The sequence below is a fragment of the Panthera pardus genome, unplaced genomic scaffold (assembly GCF_024362965.1).
Source record: "Panthera pardus isolate Hobbes unplaced genomic scaffold, ASM2436296v1 HiC_scaffold_8, whole genome shotgun sequence".
In the NCBI taxonomy this organism is placed as follows: Eukaryota; Metazoa; Chordata; class Mammalia; order Carnivora; family Felidae; genus Panthera; species Panthera pardus.
Window position 1 is genome coordinate 120,180,283 of NW_026527013.1, and position 26,109 is coordinate 120,206,391.

At 41.2% G+C, this 26,109-nt stretch overlaps 1 protein-coding gene across 2 annotated transcripts in view; it reads right to left on the reverse strand.

Annotated features, from left to right (window-relative positions):
• CPVL (carboxypeptidase vitellogenic like) overlaps window positions 1-26,109 on the reverse strand; it is a 129,407-nt gene that overhangs the window by 33,353 nt on the left and 69,945 nt on the right. For both annotated transcript variants that reach the window (XM_019443692.2, XM_019443691.2), the window contains one exon: window positions 25,483-25,656. In XM_019443692.2, coding sequence (XP_019299237.2) covers window positions 25,483-25,656 — 174 coding nt within the window. The remainder of the gene's footprint in view (window positions 1-25,482; window positions 25,657-26,109) is intronic.

Consider the following 26,109-nt stretch of genomic DNA (forward strand, 5'->3'; position numbering starts at 1 on the left):
AAAAGTTTGAACCTTCCTAGGAGTCTGCACAAAGGCTTCTCTCAGTAGCTGAGCATTCTCTCGGGGGCTGAGAATCCATATTGTTCTCCCCTCTGACATTGACTTTACAGGGGCGACTATGATTTTTTGAGGCAGACAGACGCAGGTGTCTCAGATCTGTTACACGCTGGAGGCAAATGTTTGCCATGCAACTTCTAAGACCTCCTTTTCTTAAACATGATAGCCACTTGTCGACAATGAGGAATGTCTTTTTTTCCTAGAATACATTTGTGTGTGTGTGTGTGATAAGTTGGTGGATATTATAGGAGAACCAACTCTGAAGCAAGGTCTTGTCTTTTCTCCAAAACTAATATTCATTTGGCTTGAAAAAGAATTCATACACTATCCAATGCCGAGGAAGCACAAAAATGGCACCGCACTTGAGGAAAGCAATGATCCATTTTTAACAAAAAGATTTTAACATGTTGAGGCTTGCTGTCCCCGTAACCCCAGATTGTGAAAGGAATTCTATGAAAATAAGCCCAAAGAAATATCTATATATATATATAGCACCCTGTTTATCACGTCTTATAATGAAAAACTTGAACACAGCCCAAAAGTTCCATAATTAGTGACTGGTTACATAAACTACGGTACAGATTTTCTATCGGATAGTGCAAAACCATTTAAAATGTTTCATTGAACCGTGTGGCAATGTGATAAGCAATACTTGTCACACACGGTTAAGTATGAAAGCTGAAAGTCAAATATATTTCACAATTATGAGCGTATAAAATAGGTATACATATTTCCATATATGGCATGCACCTTTAAAGAAAAGGAATACGGTTGGTTAATTTAGGTGGCACAAAGCTGAGTAATTTTCTCCTTTGTTTTCCACTCTTCTTACGTTGTTTTTATGCAACTAACATGATCTTAATGCTCCTAAGGCATTGTCACTCAACTCCCAACAAAGAGGTTTTCCTCAACTCCACACTACCCTTTGACCTACTTGGAAGTTCTGGTTTTGCTCAAGTGAAGACCTTTGGTCGAATCCTCAAATTGGATAGAAAATGTTTCACTGCATATGTTTCCATCTCTGCCCTCCTGGTGCAGGCTTCTTAAAAGGCTTGCACATAATTAAACAGCCCAGGACTTTTACACACTCCAAATCCTCAAGCAGCAGTGGGCCAGGATTCAGCCTAAGATGAAAGGGCCCTGGGCCTCTCATGTTACTCCGTCACCACCACCACCTCCGCTCTCCTGAGCAGAAACCCAAAGGGAAAACTCCTGATCGATTTAAAGCCTCTTTAAAAAACTCAACTCAACTATAGCCATAAAAATGTGCGTTGTTTATACAAAGACATTGCCTCAAAGACCTTGGGTACTTACGGTGCATGCAAAACTCCTACAGCTGTCTTGCCAACAGTATGGAAGCAATTACACATGATCTGTACCAAGGAACAAGGCTTAAATACTCCACCATCCTAGGAAGGCCTGATTAACAAAGATAATTATCTATAAAGTAGTTCCTCTTCCAGAATTCAATGAAAAGATGCTGATTAACTAGCAAATACACAAGTGCATCTGGCTGGTTTCCACTCCGTGGCTACTAAATGAAGCCTGCCTCTTTCTGAGGGTCTCTTGTAGCTATCTCACTATCATCAGTGTATTTTGAAATTGATTTGAATGTGTTCTCTTGCGGGGATGCAAATCCACAGGTCACGGCAAAAAAACAGGCTTATTTGTACAGCATTAGAGCACAGGTTTGTTGGACTGAATTGAAATGAAGTCCATGCCTGAGCCGTACCCTTTGCTATTCAAGACTCAACACAAACGAGAGCACTAACTCTCTGGAACGAGGCAGTGAAGGGCTGAACTGCCTAATTTTGTGCATGCGATGGGGAGAAGGCCCACTTCGGGGGGAGGGTGGGCAATGGAAATCTTCTTTTTAAAGCAAGGAAAACATTTTTAACTTCTAAAGGGCACACAAGTCAAATGCAAAAAAAAAAAAAATTAAAGATTAATGATCAAGCAAAGTGATTTCAAAGCTGGCATTTAAGGCTGCCAGCATTAAATATAAGAATTCTGGAGCTTTTATTTTTATCTAAATGTCACATTTACTCTCATCAGCCCTGACAGGAATATTTCAGTTGCCTTTAGGGCTGGATGAGTGGGGAGATATCCCAGGATCCAGTAAGCCAAGAGGCTGGGGGAGGGGTGAGCGTGGAGCATAGGGGAGGGGGGGGTGGTGGTCCTGAAGCCCAAGGGCACACGTTGGCACACATTTGTTCCACTCCTTCCTCTAGGGTGACCAACAGCCCCGGGTTTGCCCTGGCCTGAGGCGTTTTCCAGGACGCTGGGCTTTCAAGCTAACCCTGGGACAGTCTGGGGCAAGCTTCTCCCCAAGGCTTGATGGTATTTTAAGCAACGAGATCTAAAGACAGAGAGGAGGAGACAGAAATGAAGGCGGCTTTCAGCTACCCTTGTCTTCTCAGTAGTGACTGTAACAAAACCAGGCACAGGAGGAGCACTGGCTGCAGCTGGTCTCCAGTGACACGTGAGGCAGCACCCCTAAACACTTTCCTTCCTGTTTCCTCGCTTTCCTTCCTGGACAGCTGCGAAGCCTCCTTTCAACGGCAAAGGCACTCCCTTTGGAAAATTTTCTTTTCTTTTACTCGAGGTCTGACCAGTTAGCGCGGTGAAATGGATGGTTTTGCAAAGACGTGAAAAAATACTTCTTATTAAAACATCAGCGAAGACTATGATTCTTTGTACTCTATGATTGTGACATTGTTTTTCTTAAAAGATGCTTCATCGGGGCTTCCGGGTGGCTCAGTCGGTCGAGCGTCCGACTTCGGCTCCGGTCATGATCTCACGGTTCGTGAGTTCAAGCCCCGAGTTGGGCTCTGTGCAGACAGCTCGGAGCCTGGAACCTGCTTCGGATTCTGGGTCTCCCTCTCTCTCTGCCCTTCCCCTGCTCGCACTCTGTCTCTCTCTCTCTCAAAAATAAATAACCATTAAAAAAAATTTAAAAGATGCTTCAAGCTTGGGAAAAGAATAAATCAAAATACCAACAGTTAAGGTAGCTGCAGTGTGGGTAATTTGTTTTAACTTTACTGTTTTCTAGGTGGGTTTTTTGTTGTTGTTGCTGTTGTTTTGGTTTGGTCTGTTTTTGAAAATGTGATTAGGGTGTTTTTATAATGAAAAAATAGTAAAACAAACAATAACACTAAGTTTGGGGAACCATGGGTGGCAAAAATGGGTCTTTATTAAGGAATAATTTGTATTAACCCAAATAGTACCAGCTCTCAATTTTTTATGACAACTAGGCAAACAGCATAACTAGTTTGTTTGTAGATGATCTTAAAAATCCATTCCAGGGGCGCCTGGGTGGCTCAGTCGGTTAAGCGGCCGACTTCGGCTCAGGTCATGATCTCACGATCTGTGAGTTCGAGCCCTGCGTCGGGCTCTGTGCTGACAGCTCAGAGCCTGGAGCCTGTTTCGGATTCTGTGTCTCCCTCTCTCTGACCCTCCCCCGTTCATGTTCTGTCTCTCTCTGTCTCAAAAATAAATAAACGTTAAAAAAAATTAAAAAAAAAAATCCATTCCAGAATTCAAGCATTTATAAGAAATGGTAGAAGGTGGTTTCGATTTTAAGCATCTTGTTTGTTTGTTTGTTTGTTTGGTAGAGGCAAAGGCAGAGATGAGAAAACCATTTTTATTATGTTCTTTACCTCCCAAAGTGCTTTCACGTACATATGACTTTATTCTCATGCTGTTTCTTGAGGTCAGGACGAGAGGAATTACAATGTCTGCCTCCACCTTACTGTTAAGGAAATTGTGACACAGCGAGGGGTCAGAACATGTCTGAGGTCCCAGACTTCCAAACTTCTACCCAGAACTCCTTAAGAAAGGAGCCAAATTCCTTCAAACCAACAGGCATTTACTGACTCCCCGTAGCTAAATGTTTTGTGCTACCGAAAGCCTCTGGCAAGGGAGAGTTGGTTGAGTGTGAGACACAGTTCACGTCTCTAGTTCAGAAATCACGTTGGTCTGTTGGTCCAAGTCTGGTGACATCTCTCAGTCATTTCTCACTTTGGCTCCATGGACAATGATGTGTGCAAGGACGTTATCCAGCTGGCAACAGATGTCTCACTTCTGTTGAAGGGAGTACCACTGATGAAGCAGCTGTGGCAGAGCTTGGGCTCCTTGAGAACGAGGCTCTCCTGGCTCCATAGCCCTTGCTCAGTGCTGGGCATCCCAGAAAAAGTATTGACCCTGGGAAGAGTCAATTGCATTCTCTAAAGGTTTTCTATAATGCTGTACATCGATCATCTGTTGCTTTGGCCTGCCTAGGTCCACTCTCTCTTCCCCTGGTTCCTGGACTCCCACACCCCCCAATGGATCCAGCCTTGGTGGAGGCTGTCAATCACAATATCCTGCCTCCTCTGCGCAAGGGATGAGCATGTGACCCAAGCTAAGGCACTCAAATGCTCTTTTCATAAAATGTGAATTGTGGGCAGAGTAACATAGGTTTCTGATGAGTCTGCCCACTAGCTTTCCGTCCTAGATCCCCAGAATTTTCCTTAGTCTCAATCCAGTGCTTCAATCAGTTTTTTTTTCTGGGAATTCTGTGACCTATCATGTCATCTGACTAATTTCTTTTATGCTTCAAGCAAGCACAGTTGTTTCTGTTGCTGAAAGCATGAAATCCAAACACATACACCAATGGACCAGTGCCCCCCATGCCCCAGTATACAATAACTGGGAACCCCTGGACGTGTGGCTTAACCTCCATGGGTTTCATTCCCTTTTCTGGATATGAATATGGTTAAGACCTACATCTCATGGTAGTGAGAGTAAATGAGATAATGTGCACAGAGCTGCTAGCACAGTGCCTGACACAAATTAGTTCAATGAGTGTGAGGTCCTCCTCCTTTTCAGGGGGGTTGATACTCGGATAAGGACTTAAAAGACTCAATAAAGCACTTCTTCTAAAATAAGCCTTCAGAATATGCGTATGGTCCTTCTGAGTCAAACACTTAGTTGCCAATCTCACCCTTCCAGAAAAGGCCTACAGTAGGAGGAAGTCCAGCTGGGATAAACCTGAACTCCATCTATTCAAACGCCTGAAATAACATGCCTTTCACTATTAATTTTACACACATTGGCCACGATACCTCAGCAGTCTTTTTTTGGTAGTCGGAGCCATGAGTTTATAAATTACTCTTTTAAAAGGAGTTTCAGTTTTGAAGCATAGGGTTCAAGACGGCAAGGAATTTGCCCATAATTCATGGCTAGAAAAGTATGGTAAAGAGCATAGCTTTTAAACGGACAGTTTGGAATCAGAGTAGAACTTTCTCATTCCTCTTATGTTGGGGAAGCTGTGCTAAGCATTTTGCATCCATGATTTCACAGCACCCCCAGAAGGCTGATGTTATTTATCCCATTTTAGGGACAAGGAGACAGAGGTACAGGGAGAGGAGGCAAACTGGGGACAGAGCCTCAAGTTCAGATCTGCTTGAGTCCCAAATGTGTGCTTCTTAGCCCTCTTCTGTACTGCCTCACTGTCTAAATCACTGCCCCCAAAGGAGCACGTTGAATAGGTAGTTTATCCTATATTTGTAATTCCACAGGCAGGAAGCAAACCTAAAGATAAGCAAGGAATGAAGGATGCATGTTTATAGTTAAGAGCACAGGCTCCGTGGCCAGGTTTGAAATCCTAACTCTGCCTCTTACTAGCAAGATCGTCTTAAGTGACTCAATCCATCTAGAGTTCCATCTCCTCATCTATAAAATGGGTGGAAGAGAAACATACATGACAGAGGGTCACTGGGAGAATTACATAACGTAATGCAAGTAAAGCTCCCTGCATTCTGGGCACACAGTAAATATTCAATTAAGCTAATTATTATTATCACCACATTTGAATAGCTCCACATAGCTAGTCAAAGAGCTCCACAGTTTCCAAGTGAGACGTTATCTGTGGATTACAATCAGGGTTTAGGATGTAAGAGTTAAAATTCTAATACAACCGCCCTAGGTCATCAGTTTAACAAAACAAACAGCAGGGGCGTATAAAAAGTAGTAGGATGCATGCAGACAGAAGGCTTGAGCTCCAGCCCCAGCGCAGCCTCCCAAGGCCTGGGCAAAAGAAGCAACCTTGGGTATGTCATCGACCCACTCCGAGCCTTAATTTTCTCCTCTGTGAAGGGGAATATTTATGTTCTAGGATCGCTGGGAGGGTCAGATGGGATGTGAGATGCAAAAAGTATCCTGTAGCCTGAAGAGCAGCGTTTTAGCAATGTTGTTGTCACTCCCGTTCAAAAATTAACCTGAAAAGTTAAGTTTCTATAGCGGAGCGCATAACTTTTAAGTGGGCTGCCTGAAGTCGGCATTCAGCTTGCAGATAAACACTCGCGTAGTCTACACAGTGTTGCAATTAGATGCCGGCGTCTAATTACTGGGAGATCTGGCCAGGTCGTGCCTGTATTTCCACTCACCCACAACGAGCTAACACTGTATCCACCCCTTCCCCCCACGCCCACCCCCCCGCAAGGGTGCAAGAGTACCTGTCATCTATTCAACGCTTATGCCACTGTTTTTCTTAGAAGAGAAAAATATTTCTCTGTATCTGTGTCTTTGTCATCGGTAAAAAAGAAAGATCAGTAGGTCTCGATCCAACTCTCTTCATTTATTTCCTTCCCTTCCAGGATTCACGGGCAGCTGAGTTTCACTTCCATTGAAAATGGAAGGGAAGTGACCTTTTGTCTGAGTTGGAGGAAAGAATGCACGCTCACTTATACATGAGTGTGTTTTGTTTGTTGGCTTGTTGAATCTGCTCACGTGAAATCTCCACTTATTCGATAGGAAATATTTGTGGGGAGCCTGAGGACAAGACACCCAGGGAACAGGTAACAAAAGATGTGACACCCTCTCCTCCTAATGCTCCGTATTTTTTAGCTTTCTAAAAACCAGCGAATAATTAGAAGAGGAGAGGCAAGTTTACTCTTTCATGTCTAAGTTTTCCTTAAAAGAGGGGTCAACAGGGGCGCCTGGGTGGCTCAGTTGGTTGAGCGTCCCACTTCGGCTCAGGTCATGATCTCACGGTTCGTGAGTTCGAGCCCCACGTCGGGCTCTGTGCTGACGGCTCGGAGCCGGGAGCCTGCTTTGGATTCTGTGTCTCCCTCTCTCTCTGCCCCTTTCCTGCTCCTGCTCTGTCTCTCTCTGCGTCTCAAAAATGAATAAACGTTAAAAAAAATAAAAAAAAAAGAGGGGTCAACAAAAAAGTCAGTTGCACTTAAATCTTTTAAAGTCTAGTCATTTCAACACTTCAAACCATAAACCTTTCAAGGTTCTGGATGTATATAAATCAGGTTTTTTTTAAAATTCTTTATTTATTATTTTTGAGACAGAGAGAGCAAGACAGGGTGTAAGCAGGGGAGGAACAGACAGAGGGAGACACAGAATCCAAAGCGGGATCCAGACTCTGAGCTCCCGACGCGGGGCTTGAACTGTGAACCACGAGATCATGACCTGAGCCGAAGTCAGATGCTTAACTGACAGAGCCACCCAGGCACCCCTAAATCAGTTTCTTTTTCATGGATTTAAGTCTCTCAGCAAGAAAACCCCTCCTTTGTAAAGATCTGACGAACAGAATCAGATAATTAACCTTATTTTACACAGTCTATACTCCTGAAGGGTAAATATTTTCCAGGCAGATAAAAAGCAACCAACTGTTAGCCGAAGATAGCTGCAGACCAGTTTACCTGCAGAGTCCAGTAAAAAGACCCCATGCCTTCTGAAATCAGATTTTGACTTCAAGTTGGGAGGTCCCATGTGATACTCACAGGTGGAAAAAGACATCTGTGCTTTTTCATGGTGGCTATACAACTGAACACTTGAAAGAAGAGATTTGGGGAAGAAATGTATATGAATGTGATTTTGATATATTTTCATTGTCACCGGTAGAAAAGCGCAAGACTGAAAATAAATCACGTGAGGGCCACTTACTGATCTAAACGATAGCTTCTTTTTTAAAAACCCAAACCGAAACACACGTGTCACCCACAGAGAACACAAAGGTTTTCTCTCTGTTTCCCCCACTTTGTTCCTCCACTTATTAGGACAATTTCTGAAATGCTGCCGAAGGGGCAGCAGTATGACAGGAAAGCAAACTGTGCTTTGCGAGAAGGCTGGATTTTTATTGTTGCATTTTTAGACGAAAGATTTATGCTTATATTTTGGCCCATTTACAATCCATCATAATACTTTGCAGACAAAGTTATGCTCTTTTCCCAATGATCTAGTGACCTTAATCTCTAACATTTTGTGGTTTCCTGTTTGGGGAAATGATTGAACAGCAGCCTAAGCTATTCCAGGCTGCACAGCATTCCCAGTTGGCCGCTATCTGTCTTAGTTTTGAATGTTCTCCTGTTCACTAATAAAAAAAAAATTTTTTTTAAGAGAAGCTTTCCCTACAGATGCTAAATCAATGAAACTTCTACAAAGCAGCCCTCCACACTTCCTCTCCTGGCCGCCTTACTTATCATTTTTCTATTACAAACTCCAATGTAGCTGGGAGTTCTTTTCTGCCTGAAGCAATTAACATGACCCACCAGTGCCTTTCTCCTGAACAGAAGAGAATTAACTTCACTAATATCCACTTCGACCCAGGGTAATTCCCGAGGGTTTCCCAAAAACTCAACTGCAAAGGAAAAACTAAATTTCAGCTGCGGAGTGTAACGTTCAAGAAATGTTCCCGACTGGAGGCAGAGTTGTTATCCTTTCGTGGACAATGCCTCAACCCTACCTACCCACCGCTTGTGCTTTTGGCCCTACTTCTCCTGGGGATTCTGTGGGGATATAGGACTGCCATGCTCAGGAAGCCTGCATCCCCAGGGCCTGCCTAGAGAGGACTGGTGGAAAATTGTGCAACGATTGAATGAAACAGTAGTCACTTCTGCAACCAAGCTGTTCTTCAAAAGGGATGTAATTTGCTTCCAGGTTTAAGGAAAAGGGAAGACAAAGACAGAGGGGGAAATGAACTTAGAATAAACACCCCCATGTGCCCGCCATTCCCCTACCAGCTGGTTTTGCCAAGACGAGTAAAGAAAAACGAAAGGGGAGAAACAAGTTTGAGTGAGTGTCCGGTGATTATACAAATAATGTCTTTTGGCCAAAGAAAATGATTTCTGCTTTCTTGCAACTTAACTAAATAATTCAGTTGCTTTGCGAGGGGAACAAGAAAGCAAAGCCAACTTGAAAAGGATCCAGCAAGCCATCACTGCGACCCTGAGCTCTTTGAAAGAAAATTTAACTACCTAGAATAGCACACTTAAAATTACTTCTAATAATGACCCAGAATAATGCATTTCCTCCAGTTTGAATAGAAAAGTCATGGGGGCCCACTTGAGGGGATTCTTTACTCGGCTTCTTCTTCAGGGTCTGCTCTCGGAGTCTTTTCCTGATTTCCTAACCTCTTAAGAGTCGTCTCTGACCCTCATTACAATAACTGGATTAACAAACTGAAATTGCTCCCGGAGCAGGACTGTCCATTCCCCCAGACAAGCCTCTCGAGAGAGGAATTGTCCTCCTGGTCATCAGAATGTCAGCTTCAAGATCACACCAAGGGTCATCTCCAAAGACTGTCTCATGCTTGCCAATGTTATTATTCTACTGAAAGGTAGGCCAAGGGGCCAAATCTTTCCTCTTTCCCCATTATTAAACGGACTTCATTAATGAGTACACATTTGCACTCAACCCAAGCAACAAGAAACAGCCCCATGGAACAAATAAAAAATGCTATAATTTATAATAATTAAGTCCACAGATATTGACCTACACTAATCAATACAGTGGCCACCAGCTACATGTGGCTGAAACATGGCTAGTCTAAATTGAGATGTGCTATAAGTCTAAGATACACACTGGAACTGTGATGGCTTGGTACAAAGAAAAGAATGTAAAATATCTCAATAATTTCTTTTTTAATGTTTATTTATTTATTTCGGGAGAGATCATGTGCGAGCAAGCACATATGCAAGCTGGGGAGGGGCAGAGAAAGGGGAAGAGAGAAAATCCCAAGCAGGCTCCCTCTGTCAGCACAGAGCTTAATGCAGGGCTCGAGCTCACAAACTATGAGATCGTGACCCGAGTTGAAATCAAGAGTCGGAGGCTTAACCGACTGAGCCACTCAGGCGCCTCTCTCAATAATTTCTTAATATTGATTGCGTGTTGATAACATTTTGGGTATATTGGGTTAAAGAAATGTTATTAAAATTAATTTCACCTATGTCTTTATGTATTTTTAATGTTTCTTCTCGAAAAATTTAAGATTACATATGTGGCTTGCGTTATATTTCTATTGGACAGACGCCATTATACCTTGGGTTTGGCATACCCTGCGAAGAAAATCTGTCCCTTTGTCAACAGTTGCCAAATGACAGGCACAACTTCCAAGGACAGCCACTCTTAGAGGAGCAATCAGCAGTTCATTGAGCAGGACTAAGGAAACTGGAAAAGAGTTCATGGGCGGGAGTAGAAGTCGTTCCTACAGCCTCAGTTTTTACAGGAAGACAGGAGCTACAGGACAGTTCGAGTCCCCTTCCGGCTCCCGGCTCTTCCACATCGCGGTCACTCAAGTTCAAAAGCAAATAGCACTGCCACAAAATTGAGTGGGTCCACCAAGGTCTTCGAGAGGACAAAACAGGGAAGCGGAGCCCCTGCCACCGTGCAATGTCACCGTTGCCTGCTCTCTCTTCTGCCTGGGCAGGGCAGAGAAATGACCTCCTGCTGAAGCTATCCCAAAGACTAACAGAAAGCAGGGTGGTCTTGTCACAGGAGAAGTACCAAATGACCTTAACGGGCATCAGTTCAGAAGTGCTCAGACACTCCCAAAGGGAATACGGACAGTGGCAAGGCAGGCCCTCCACTACCCCGTGAGTAGAACACTCAGCAAAGTGCGGTCCACTTCGGATTCCGGCTGGCCTTTGACACGCGTCAACCCGTCCACATTCTCTTCTCCCAGCACAAACTTCCCTTCCAGCCTGAGAAAGTTCCAGTTCCCTACAAATGAGGATTACTTTGCCTTCATATCAGAAGAGGACAAGAGTAAGTAGGCACTCATCCAAAGAGCCAGAAAAGCCACTCCTATAAGTCTAATTCCCAGAGGCTGCGAATATGGTTTCCTCAGGCCGCAGGAAGGGTGCGAACACTGCCTCCCCTTTTGAACCAATAGACAAGGTCCACTGCCACTGAATTAAGTCACATTCTGATGGCAGAAGAGGAAACTCACGTGGAAAAAGCACTAAACCCGGAGTCAGATCCTGGAGGCAAATGGGCTCAAGTGATGATGGCGAAGGTTAGAAAAACCAAAACACTGGCTCTGTATTCTGGCTCCGTCACAGCTGCTAGGTGACTCTCTAACATACAGACCATATAAGTGCCCAGTGCCAATCCACCTACTAAACATTAGCAGAGCTTATTTTTTTTTTATTTCCTTTTTTTAAAATTAAAAAAAAAAAAAACTAAAGCTTTCCTATTTTCCTCCCACACCGGTTTCCGATGGTCCGGTGTTTTACAGCATTTCTGTCATTGTTTTTGCATGTTTTCCTATTATACTATGGCATGAGTGAGGACTACAGATGGGGAAGCTACTGCCGTGTGGTGACATTTATTGCACAAGAGATACTCCTCACTGTATCCAGAAAGGACTACTCTCCTCACTCTTTCCCTGTTTATCTTTTCAAAGTAAAGTCAACTGATATAATTGCCTTTATGTCCCAGCAGTTGGATTTCCTGGCAACTGGATTTAAATATGCACTTCTTTGCTTATTGATTTTTAGATCCCTGGAGCCTACCTAGCAAATGGTATCGTCATTTATTATCTTTCTCCTCATACCACCCTCCCCCTGCCGTATTTGGGTAACTCCAGATTAAATTCTACTTTTCCTATCGCCATAAATCACAAATGTACCTTGTAATGTTTTGAGCATGAGGTACCTTCACACAACAAAATAAAGCCCTTGCAACATGATTACGGCACTTACCAGGCAAAGCAACGGAAAACAAACCAATTTACGTGGCATGTATTTTCACACAACTTAAAGAAGTAAGAAAATAAAAATATGTGTTGGTTGTCGTTTAAACATTTCATCCCAACATAAATTTAATTTTTTAATGTTCATTTATTTTTGAGAGAGAGAGAGAGAAACAGAGTGTGAGCAGGGGAGGGACAGAGAAAGAAGGAGACACAGAATCTGAAGCAGGCTCCAGGCTGTGAGCCGGGGCTTAAACCCACGAACCATGAGATCATGACCTGAGCCGAGGTCGGACGCTTAACTGACTAAGCCACCAAGGTGCCCCTGGTCCCAACATAAATTTAAACGACAAACAAGAAAAGGCATCAAAAGCATGACAAGTTTGGGTGAAATCAAAGTCTGTTTCATAATTTATGAGTATTCTCTTTCCCTTTTATTCATTGAAATGCTTAAAAATTAAAGGAGCCCAGAAGAAGTTCGGCTCATAAAAACATTAGTACTACTCCTGCACTTGGATTATAACTGAAACAGGAAAAATGAATACATAATGAACTCTGCAGTATAAATTGATTTTCAAATGTATGCTATTTTTATTTGTCTGTAAAGTGGTGGTTGCTTGTCTCTAGGCTACGATTACATAAAACAAATGTCCCAGGATTAGCTTCCCTCTCTTTAGTTGTATTTCACTGGGAGCTACTCCCTCCTTCCGGAAGCTTTTCATAGAACGGGTGCTGGTATCCCTTCATTGTCTTCAAAGGGTTTGGAAGAAAAGTGATCACAGCAGCTTACAGTCAACAAAGGCTGACTTTTCCCATCATGCTTTGTGGAAGCTTAGAGTCCAACTAAGAAGTTGAAGAATCAGACCCATTTAAGTGTTAAAGTTTTCTTGGATGCTAGACATTTATCAAATCTAGTTTCCTGGCCACTGTTGCCATAGCCATTTTGCCATCAGAAGATGTCATTAAGGAAAATGTCACAAGCAATTAGAATGACCACTAAAATGAGTTAGATTTGCTAGAAATATTTCCCTTTCAAATTTCTAACTCACATTCACTAATCAGGACCTGCCCATTTCTAAACGAAGATCTTTTGATAGCCTAGGATAAGTTAATAGAACTCTAATGACCTGGGTGTTAAGCTTTTTCATCTGGTGGTAAAGCTGAGAAACATTAAGGTCCTGAATTCTGAAGATGCAATTAGTTGAAATTTAATGAGCTGCAGAATGATAAATGACAGGGAAATGTAACTTTATATTTACAATTTCCTGACAAGATGAACTTTCAAACACAGCAAACTGAGCCCTACCCCAGGGCAATTTAACCTTTAAAAATACAAGCATGTGGAGGTAAGAAGTGGCATTTGGAGATGTACCTCTTGAAACTGCAGTGGTCTTCCAATTTAGCAACAGAAGCAACTTCAAATCCAAGGTCACTGCTTTGATTTGGATCCAAATGACCCTTAGAGCTGGAACTCCCGTTCATTGAAATAATGGTTTGACACAGGAAATCCACCCCTCCCCCCACTGCCACACAAACACGCCCCCTTGCATTCTCTCTCTTGTGCACATTTAGTCTTTGAAAATATAGCTTATATATTTTGTGGAAGGCAAGAACTATAACCAGACAGAGAAAGGGAGGTTAAAAACATATTCAGATTTTTCTTTAAAAAAAATATTTTTGGGGGGCTCCTGGGTGGCTCAGTCGGTTAAGCGTCCAACTTCGGCTCAGGTCGTGATCTCGCTGTTCGTGAGTTCAAGCCCCGCATCGGGCTCTGTGCTGACAGCTCGGAGCCTGGGGCCTGTTTCAGATTCTGTGTCTCCCTCTCTCTCTCTGCCCCTCCCCCGTTCATGCTCTGTCTCTCTCTGTCTCAAAAATAAATAAACGTTAAAAAAAATTATTAAAAAAATAAAAAAAATATTTTTTAATGTTTTTATTTATTTTTGAGACAGAGAGAGACAGAGCATGAACAGGGGAGGGTCAGAGAGAGAGAGGGAGACACAGAATCTGAAGCAGGCCCCAGTCTCCGAGCTGTCAGCACAGAGCCCGACGCGGGACTCGAACTCAAGGACTGTGAGATCACGACCTGAAGTCGGACGCTTAACAGACTGAGCCACTCAAGCGCCCCAAACATATTCAGATTTTTAAAGAATCATCACAAGAACAGTGTAATTTCTTTATCAGAAAGGCCTAGGGACCAGGGCACAGGGTTCTACAAAGAGCAAGGTATTCAGAGCCAATAGCTCTTATGGAGTACGGGCTGCATTTCCTAGATTCTAGAGATACCCTCCACACCCTACCACATTTTATTCGTTTAAAAATCAAGATACATCTTATAATCAATGTATGAAAGTATATGTGTGTGTGTGTGTGTGTGTGTGTGTGTGTGTGTGTGTGTGTGTGATTCTGCTTAAAGAGGAAGGAACATAATACACATAATATAATCAATGGCAATCAGACTGGTGAATTATCTGCAGTTACTAAAATCAAACAGGAGCTCATTGTAAAGACCTATTATGATATAAATGAACAAACCACCTGTCTTGTTTCTGTGATTTTGTCCTTTTTCCTGCCTTTCCTTCCAAGTTTATTGCACCCTATGTGGTAGTTGCTATACTAGGCAACTAAATCAGAACATTTGGTGGAGTGGGCCATGATTAGGGTTTTTGTTTTGTTTTGTTTGAGGCTCCCCAGGTGTTTCTTTTTTTTAAATATTTATTTATTTTTGAGAGAGAGACAGAGTGTGAGCAGGGGAGGAGCGGAGAGAGAAGCAGACACAGAATCCCAAGCAGGCTCCAGGCCCTGAGCTGTCAGCACAGAGCCCGACGCGGGGCTCGAACTCATGAACCGTGAGATCACGACTTGAGCCGAAGTCGGACGCTCAACCGACTGAGCCACCCAGGCACCCCAAGCCTCCCCAGGTGCTTCTAAAGCAAAAGGAGCGTTGTACCCCATAACCAACAAGGAAGTGCAGTTTCACAATGGTAAGAGAAGGGCAAATTAAAGGAAGTAAAATGTATGAAGCAACATCTACTCTCTGCCAAGCCTTTTGACCTTACTGCCTTTTTCCCATGACAATTCTTTCATCATCAAAGTTTATTGAGTGCCCGGTATATGTCAGACACAGTGCTAGGTCTTGTATAGAGTGGTGAACAATAAGGTAAGATGACTGCCCTTATTATGCTTATTGTCAATGAGATAAATAGAATTTTACAGCTTTGGAAGTGAAAGGGAAAATTTAAATTCTGACACTGAACACACCTGGATACCACTATCAGGGAGCTGGACTAGAATATGATTTGTAAGGTAAATTTGTTGCCCACCAATAGGCCTATAGGGCCAGGTGGGAAAAGATTATTTTGATGACCTGCTATTTCAGATTATGTCACCAATGTCTACCCATGAGGAAAAGTGATGGAAGTCTCTGCGAGCAGATGGGTGTCTGTCTTTGCCTCCACGATAATGTCTTGCAAATCTCTGTCATATGCTGAAGGAGTTTAAAGGCATGGCCATACTAAGCAGTCCACATGCTCAAAACATGGTCAATTAAACCTCTGCAAAGCACTAATCACAGTCTGGCTCCTTCAAAATTTTATTATGAATACTATATATATATATATATATATATATATATATATATATATATCAAAGAATATATTATACTGTATCTGAGGTGAGGAAGCGTAATAATAAACAGACATCCACAAATGCACCAGCCATCCTAAGAACTGGTATGTTACCAATACCACTGAATGTACCCAGAGCACTTCTCTGTGCCAACCCTCTGTCTACCCCCCAGAGAGAACCACTGTCCTGAAGTTGAGGTTTAGAATTTCCTTACTTTTGAAAAAAGTTTTGCTACATATATATGTATCTCCAAATAACATATTATTTATTTTGGCTTGTGTTCGTGGTTCGTTCTGTATGTATTCTTCCATAGCTACGAGTCCTTATGTTGTTGCATTCATCTGTGGTTTGTTAATTTCCTTTAATGACAAAAAATAGCCAAAACTATAAAACCCAAAAGAAAACATAGGAATAAATCTTTGTTACCTCGAGTTAGGCACTGGTTTCTTAGATATACTAGCAAAAGCATTAAGTGACAAAAGAAAACAGAGACAAATTGGACTTCATCAGAATTGAAAACTTTGGGGCTTCAATGGACACCACGAAGAAAATGAAAAGACAGTCCACAGAATGGGAGACAATATTTCCAAATCCTATACTGGATGAAGGACTAATTAATATTCAGAATACTTCAAGAACTCCCACAACTCAACAATAAAAAGGCAAATAACTGAATTAATAAATGGGTAAAGGACTTGAAGAGACACTTCTCCCAAGAATTTACAAAAATGAACAATGAAAAGCACATGGAAAGATGTTCAACATCATTAGTCATTAGAGACACAGCAGTCAAAACCACAAAGGGATAGTTCATACTCAAAATGTCAAAGTGTTGACAAAGATGTGGAGAAATTCAAACTCTCATCCATTGCTGGGGAAATTGCAAAATGGCGCAGCCACTTTGGAAAGTTTGGCAGTTCTTCAAAATGTTAGATGTAGAGTTACCATATGACCCAGAAATTCCATTCCTATGGATATGGCCAAGAGAATTGAGAGAGAATTGAAAACACATGTCCACACAAAAACTTGCACATGAATGCTCATAGCAGCATTAGTCATAATAATCAAAAAGTGGGAACAACTGATGAATGGATGAATTAAATGGGGCATATCCATGCAACGGAATATTATTTGGCAATAAAAATGAATGAAATACTGACACAAGCTACGTGGATGAACCTGAAAGTATTATGCTAAGTGAACGAGGCCAGTCACAAAAGGCCACATGTTACGGGCTTCCATTTACAGAACAATGTCTAAAATAGGCAAATCCATAGAAAGGGTAGAGTAATAGTTGCTGGGAGCTGAAGAGAGGGACAATGTGGGCGTTACTGCTAAAAGATAAGGGATTTTTTTGGGACATGACGAAAATGTTCTGAAATTAAATAGTGGTAATATCCTAAAAACCACAGATCTGAACATTTTAAATGGGTAAATTCTGCAGTATGTGAAGTGTATCCTCAATAAAGCTGTTATATAGTACAAAGAATTTCTGCGTACCCTTTATGTAGCCTTCAAATTATTAACATCTAACATAATCATCATGAACTCATTAAGGCCAGAAAATTAATATTGATATAAACCATTTCCTATTCTACAGATTTTATTAAAATTTTCCATTTGTCACCTAATAAGCTTTTTAGGGTCCTAGATCCAATAAAAGGTCACGCATTGTATGTATTTAGGTTTCAAGTCTCCTTAGTCCCTCAGGTTGGGTTTTGTTTGTCTTCTTTTCTTCTTTCTCTCTTCCTTCCTTCCTTCCTTCCTTCCTTCCTTCCTTCCTTCCTCCCTCCCTTCCTTCCTTCCTTCCCTCTCCTCCTTCTTCTTCTTTCTCAACCTTCTTCCTCTTCTTTCTCTTCATCCTCTTCCTCTTCTCCTTCTTCGTCTTTGGTTTTTCGTGACCTTTTGACCAGTACTAGCAATTATTTTGTGAAATGTCCCCCAATTTTAGTTTGCCTGGTGTTTCCTCATGATCAAATCCCTCTTAGACATTTTTTGAAAGAATATCACATTAATGTTATTGTGTCTTCTTAGTACAATACATCAGAGGCATATAATATTGATTTGTCTCATTAATGGTAATGTTAACTGAGATCGTTTGGTTCCTACATGCCAGGTTTCTCTACTGTAAAGTTACTAATTTTTTCCTTTCATCATAAATATTTTGAAGGGGAATACTTTGAGACGACATTGATACCCTGTTTCTCATCATAGTTTCACTCACTGAATTTAGCATCCATTAGTGATTCTTGCCTGAAACAACTATTTCTGTACTATTTGCCAAATAATGATTCCATTATTCCTTATACATTTAGTAATGGGAATATCCCTCCATCCATTTTTTAATTCATTTGTTCATACCATAATGGACTCTGATTCTAAAGCAATGTGTGTTCTGTTTTATGAAACAGAATAATCCTTATTGTAGGCTTTTGGTAGATTTTTTATCAAGTCAAGGAAGTCTCATACTGTGCTAGGCTGAATAATCGCCCCTTCTCAAAGATACTCAATCCTAATCCCTGGTACCTGTAAATGTTACTTTATGTAGCAAATAAAAAAGGAAGAAAGGAACGAAGTAACAAAGGAGGAAGACAAACTTTGCAGATGTGACTAAATTAAGCATTTCGGGAGATTATCCTGGATTATCCAGAATGTCCCTAAATGCAGTCCCTAAAATGCCTCCTTATAAGAGGGAGGCAGAAGGATATTTGACCACAGACCAGAAGAAGTCAATGTGACCACAGAGACGGAGATTAGAATGATGTGGCCACAAGCCAAGGAAGGCTAAGAGCCACCAGAAACTGGAAGTGACAAGGAATGTATTATCCCACAGAGCCTCTAAAGGGAATGGGTCCTTGCTGACACTTTGATTTCTATTCTCCAGAACTATGAGAAAATAAATTTCTGTAGTTTATGTCATCAAGTCTGTGGTAATGGTATTATAGTAGCCATAAGAAACTAATACAGATATTGTTACCAGTTTGCCAAAAATCTTATCGTAAGTGCATTTTAATTCTATCAAATCCACTTTTCGCATCTATTTAGATCAAACAAAAATGTTTTTCCTTTTTAAAATTTTAGTGTGGTGGGGCACCCGGGTGGCTCAGTCCGTTAAGTGTCCAACTTCAGCTCAGGTCATGATTTTGCAGTTTGTGAGTTTGAGCCACATCTCAGGCTCTGTGCTGCCAGCTCAGAGCCTGAACCCTGATCCGGATTCTGTGTCTGCCTCTCTCTCTGCCCCTCTCCTGCTTGCACTCTGTCTCTGTCTCTCTCAAAAATAAACATTTAAAAAAGTTAAAATTTTAGTGTGCTGAATTTTACGATAGAATTTCTTTTCTTTTTTAAAAATTTTTAATGTTTACTCAGTTTTGAGAGACACAGAGAGACAGAGTGTGAGTGGGGGTGGGGGCGGGTAGCAGAGATAGAGGCAGACACAGAATCCAAAGCAGGCTCCAGGCTCTGAGCTGTCAGCACAGAGCCCGATGTGGGGCTTGAACCCAAGGACCTTGCGATCATAACCCGAACTGAAGTGGGGTTAACCGCTTAACCGACTGAGCCACCCAGGTGTCCCTATGATAGAATTTCTAATACAAAAGTGTCCTTGTATACACGGGATCAACTAAACTTGACCTTTTTTATTCATTGGTAGATCAGGTTGTTTTAATATCCTGTTTAGGACTTTTACATACATGCCCATAAGTGGGATTGTTCTAGAGTTTTCCATCTTCTTCCTTAAATGTTTTTGGTAACAACATGATAGTGCCCTAGAACAATTTGAGTAGTATTTTCTTTTTTTCTGTTCTCTGTAAAAAAGTCTGTATAAAATTGGATTAATCTAGTTCATGAAAGGCAGAATTTACATATACAACCCTGTTGGTATGGTGTTTTTTTGTGGTGCAATTTTCACCTATTGACTCAATTTATTCAATGGTTAAGGACCATTACGGTTTTCTATTTCTCCTTGAATCAGTGTTTGTAAATTCTATTTTCCAAGAATTCTGCCCATTTTATCTGCTTAAAATTTGTTGCCGTAAGTTTTTTTTCTAGTGATACTGCATTACCTTTTAAATCACTATACATGTAGTTTTCATCCTTTTTTGAACGTTACATTTTTGATACCTAAGTTACACAGATTTACATTTTCATTTGTATTTTTTGACATTTTAATGTATACTGTTATTTTTGATTTTTAAACTAATGGTATATGGTCAGAGAATATGGGCTGTATGATGCAAATTCTTTAAAATATTTGAGACTTGCTGATTATTACGTTTAGAGATTTATATATATTCATTAAATCAATGTCACTAATCATTTTGTTCAACTCTTCTCTGTCTTACTGTGTTCCATTTTGGTTAATTTCTTCTAACCCGTGAATCTTATTGGCAGCAATGTCTAATCTGTTCTTTATCGCAAGCACTGGGCTTTAAATACAACAACTGTATTTTTCATTTTTAACAGCTCTTACTGGTTCTCCTTCAAATTGGCCTAGCCCTACTTGATGGTTCCTTGTTCATTGCTTATTTTCAACTCCATTTCTATGCGTGTAAATATTTCATACCTAGTTATTCTCTATTCTGTGCCTCATATTTCCTACACCGGAGGTGCCTTGGATGGCTCCACGTTTTATAATTGCTTCCACTTATCCTCAGCAATGGGTAGCCTGTTTCCCAGCATACTGGGTGATTTTTGATTATGAGATTACATTTGTGTCAAACTTAGCTAACAAAAATCTGAAAGGCCAAAATACAGGTATATTGGCTTCTATTGGTTGCCAGAGTGCACTACCACAGGGGACCAATTAGCCCCTCCATATGTCACCGGCTTCGTGCCAGGCTCTCAGGGTAGCAACTTCACCTTACTGGGGCCCATGGCTCTGTCACCAATTGCAGAGCTGAGGACACTGATTCTCAGGGTCACCCTGTATTATATTACTCCTGCTCCACAGGATTCAGTTCTCTATATTTTGTTTTTCTTTTCTGTTTTTTTTTTCCGTTTTGTTTTGTTTTGTTTTGTTTTTCCCTTTGAGGTCTCCTTCGGTTAAAAGCATCGCAATCACGTTTGTTGTAATTTGCTCTGAATTTAGTTGTAGTTCAACGAAGGGGTCTTTCAGTGTCTACTTTATCATTGTGCTGGAAGCAGAAAATGAGTCTACCTTTTATCAACTCTACTGGTAACTAGCTTTTTCACTAGGCAGACAATCAAGTCTTTTCGCTTTTTAACTCATAAGCTTTCCTTCTTAGAGCAGTTTCGGCATACAGCAAAATAGAGCAGACAAATCCATTACATCCCCTGTCCCCACGTACGCACAAACTCCCCCACCATCGACTTCCCCCACCACAGTGGTACATTCGTTACAACACATGAACCTACACTAATACATCATTATCACTCAAAGCCCCTAGTTTACATTAGGGTTCACTTGTGGTATTGTGTATTTTATGGATTTTGACGAATGTATAATGACATGTCTCCATCACTGTAAGATCATACAGAATAGTTTCACTGTCCTAAAGATCTTCTACACCCTGCCTATTCACCTCACCCTCCTCCCTAACCCCTGGCAAGAAGTGAACCCGTTACTGTCTCCATACTTTTGTCCTTTTCAGAATCTCATATAGTTGGAACATACCGTATGTAGCTTTCTCATACTGACTTCTTTCATTTAAGTCTCCTCTATGTCTTTTCATGGCTTGATAGCTCATTGTTTTTAGCGCTGAGTAATACTGTCCATTGTCTACACTACAGGTCACCTGCTCACCTACTAAAGGGCATCTTGTTGCTTCTAAGTTTTGGCAATCATGAATAATGCTGCTGCAAACATCTGCATGAAGGGTTTTGTGTGGACATGAGTTTTCAACTCACTTGGGTAAATACCCAAGAGTATGATTAGTGCATCATACGGTAAGAGCTGTTTAGTTTTACAACAAACACACAAATGGACTGCCAAGGTTCTGTACAAATTTGCATTCCCACCAGCAATGAATAAGAGTTCCTATTACTCCATATCCTCCCTAGCATTTGGTGTTGTCAGTGTTTTGGATTTGGGTCATTCTAACAGGTATGTAGTGGTATCTTATGGTTTAAACTTGCAATTCCCTAATGGCATATATCATGTTGAACATCTCTGCATATGCGTCCATCCCACCTGCATATCTTCTTGAGTGAGGTGAAGGTCTTAAGGGCCTGGTGGCTCAGTTGGTTAAGCGCTGGACTTTGGTTCAGGTCACGATCTCATGGTTCATGGATTTGAGCCCCGTGTCGGGCTCTGTGCTGACAGCTCAGAGCCTGAGGCCTGCTTCAGATTCTGTGTCTCCCTCTCTCTCTGCCTCTCCCCCACTCAAACCCTCTCTCTGACTCTCAAAAATGCATAAACATTAAAAAAAATTTTTAATTAAAAAACAAAAAGACTTGGGTCCGTTAAAGTCTTTAACAATTTTTTTTTTTTAATGGGGTTGTTCATTTTCTTATTGTGAAAACTTACAGTGCAGACTTTCCTACCCTGGCATTGGTTCCTATGGAAGTTTCTGCTTGGATTAAGTTGTGGTATCGGCCTCTTTCTAATTTGTGGAGAAGTGGTTTGCCCTCTGACCTCACTTTTCTCACAGATCTAAGAAGAGTTGTTGACTTTTCAGTTTGTTTAACTTTTTACTTGTTCTTGGGATCGAGTGGTAACTTCTAAGCTCCTTACATGCTGGACTAGAAACCAAAAGTCTGTTAAGTCTTTCTTATTTTTGTGTTTTCCAGGGTTTCCTATATAACTTTTATATATAGCACATGCTTAAGGACTTTTGCTAAAATTTGTTGAACATCATTGATAATAGCTTATATTTTCAAGTACTTTCTAACCATCAGCCACTGTTCTAAGTGTTTTCACATACGTAATCTATTTACGTTCTCACAAGAACTCACCTACAAGTGCTATGATTATTCTCCTTTTATGGATGAGAAAGCTGAAGAACAGAGAGTTTAAGTATCTTCCTCCAAGGGGACACAGCCAGTGAATGGGGAACCAGAATTCAAACTCAAAATATTTGAGAACCCATGTTCATAACCACCATTCTCTACAACACAGCCGACTCCTTAAATTCCTGATAATATTGTGACTTCGATTGAATCATGAAGAATTCCAATAGTCCAAGAGATTATTTCTCTTCCTAGTTATTTTGAAAACTGCCAATATATTTCAATTTACTGCCCAAAGATCTGAAGTTAATGAAAGAGAATGACTTTGAATACACATTCCCTGTAAGGCATTGCCAGAAAATGATTATATGTTTATGCAGTCCACACAGAAACTGATGTGGCCAGGAGTTCTATTAGTTCCCAGAAACTGTCGAAGGTCTCCTCAGCCCATCAGAGATACTTCGTGTTGCCTAAAGTGAATCTGGTACTGGAACAAGACCTCCAAGTTCCTATGAATAGAAACATGTGCACTGTTTTCTATGACAAATTAGCACTGAGACTTGCATAAATATAACTTTGAGGGTGCTAATGTTTTAAGCCAATGTAGGTTGTTCTGATTCTATTGCATATACATTGAGGTTCACCACCATTAACAGACAAGCCAAAGACCATCGTTGCCCTGGAGGCAACCTCAGCGGTAGCAAAATACATAGTCTGCTTTAGAAGCGCCATTTTGAGTCTGCATTCGGACTGACTGCACATTTTGTTCTCTTTCTTTATGGAAACATGGTTTATCTGTAACACTAATCTATTCTCTTTTTTATCTAACAAGTGATTCAGAGCTTCAAGTCTCAAAAATATTCTGATTTCATTAAAATTTATATCGGTTGGCTTAAGACACATGGGAAACAAGGACAGAGAAGTCTACGTATCAAAATATTGGGTCGTTTTTAGTCAATATAGTCTTTATCAGTTAAGATAAATGGATACTCCACGGATACTCCACGGCAATTAGCCAGTATCAGGAGAGTTTATATTCTCAGGGGAGATGCACGGTCCACCCTATCCTCACGTGGCTGAGAAAAGAACCCTATTCTAGTTAAATGTATACAGTGAGAAAATGTATCTCCCAAGGGCACAAAAAAATGTACAAACTTCCTTATTTGCTCTCCCCTCAAAAAAACCCACTTTGCATTCTTTGATGTTATATTATAGTCTATTGTTTATGCCTTGAAAACACAAGCGTTCAGCTCTTTATGGCCTAATAAATTTGTAGATAAAACCTAATGATTTATGGAAAAGTTCATAAGATATATTTTTGATGTATCACTAATTTATGGAACTTATTTTTCATTCATTCGTTCATTCATTCTTTAGATCTGCTCCAGTGCTGGAAATGACAGCCTGTAATGGCAGTACAGTGTTCTAAGTGCACCCATAGTTGTAGAGACAACATGGTCTGAGAGCTGGCAAAAGAGGACGGCCAGCTAAGTGCTTTAAACAGGTGTGCAGAGAAGTCTCCAACTGGCAAGCATGAAGGACCCCCAAAAGAACCAAACACAAGGATGGTTGAAATTCTGACCTCATCCAGCCAGACCCTTTCTTTCCTAGAAAGCATTTCATAAAGTTCTGCAAATTTGTAATGGATTTGTAGACTGCATGGCATCGGCCTTAGATTATTTTCAGTAAAGGCTGCATGTATGTCTAGGGACTCAAATCATCAAAAAAAAAAAAAATGGGGCCTTCTAGGTCTGGCATATTTCAAAACACAATCTAGTAAGGGTACGTGTGGTGATGGACTCCCTTACACGGTAATGACAGCTGTAGCCTGAATAATCCTCAGGGAAAGTATTCCTAATAGAGACATCGCAGACCTGTGTATTCCTCATGCAGAAAATGGTAGTAAAGGGTTTGGGTCAAATTAAAGCAATATATTTGGAGAATTTTTTGACCAGTGGAACTAAAGTATCCTGAGGTGAGGTTGCCTTTTTTCTAATTTATACAATTTGTGCTGGAGACCAGCTGCCCTGTTTTTGGTTCATCTCAAACATTACTCTTGCCTCTGCCAGGAAATAGAGAGGAAGTGGATCACCTCGGGTGGTGATCTCGATCATGAGCACACTTACCCTGCAGAGCTGGCCCATATACCACGCCTGGGACAGATGATAAGAGCCCAAGAAGATCAGAGAAGGAAGTGAGAATAAAGGAGCAGCAAAGAAATTCACAGGATGACTCTTCCCTCCATCACTTGCTCTTGGTGCCCATCCCTCACGGTGAGAATTCTAGGATCCGTGACCCCTTTGCCTGAATTTTCAGGGCTTCACGCTTTCACTTTCCTTTGGTACATCCAGCACCAAACCAGGCAGAACATCTCAGACAACGAAGTACTTGAATCTACACTCCTCAAGACAGAGACTTTCTCATTCATTGTTTCAACCTGACAGCCTAGCACGCTCTTGGACTTAACGTAGATACTGAAAAAACGTAGATACTGAAAAAACGGCTAAGCAATGGGAATGAATACAATTATTAGGTAAAATGCATCTTTTGGAATAACCAGTTGACTACATTTATTCCTGACTTCGTGGGGATTAATATTGTAAAGCAGGCAATAAGGCAAAATCGGCTTCCACAGGCCAATCAACATCTTGGCTCTGCTGTACTTCTTTTCTCAAGAAATGATGAGAGGTGGCATGTGCCAAAGAGAATTCCATTTTAAGGAACTATCAGGGGACAGTGATTTAATTAGAAGGAAAAAAAAAACGTAATTCAACGAAATCAAACAGTAGGGGAGCTGTTATTTACATTTGTAAAATATCTTAAAGATAAAAACATGGCGGACGTCAAATTACAAACGAAAGAAAGTCACCTCTGCTCTAGATAATCTAAAAAGTTCTTGAAATCAACAGTAAAAGAAGTAACCCTCTTACCTTATAATTATCCATGATTTCAGCTAACCATAGCTTAACGGACTTTACTGTATCTTCTCGCATGTACTTTTCAACTTGGGATCCATCACTAAAAGTCCGGTTTCCCACGTGGATGGCTTGTCTCACTTGTGGGAGGGACAAAAATTTCCCATAGTAATTTTGGTCCTCGGGTTCCTGGCGGAAGGAGACATCAGAAAAATATCAGAGAACATGACTTGGTGACAGGAACAACGTGCTGGGAAAGCTTCAAATTTCTCAGAACATAAACCATCATGGACAAGATGAGACATGGCTGTTAACTCTGGTCTCCACCCTGACATTTTTAACTTGCGGGTTGTGAGGTAATTTAAATGTTACTGACAATAAAACTGGATGATCTGATACCTTCAGAGCCTAATAGCCAATTTGCAAATGCTCGATTTTCCTTTCTCGGTAAGGAAACTTCTGCAGTCTATGACTCCAATCAACAGCCCCGCTTGAGGCCAAGACCGGAAAAACGGAAGAGGTGAGATTATCAAAAGCAATTTGCTTCTTGTCGGAGGCTCTTCAGGAGGAGGGTCAAATAGACCACAGGAGCCGGGGCGGTGGCATGGCGGACTAAAAGCTGGGCTTCCTTTTGCATGTTCT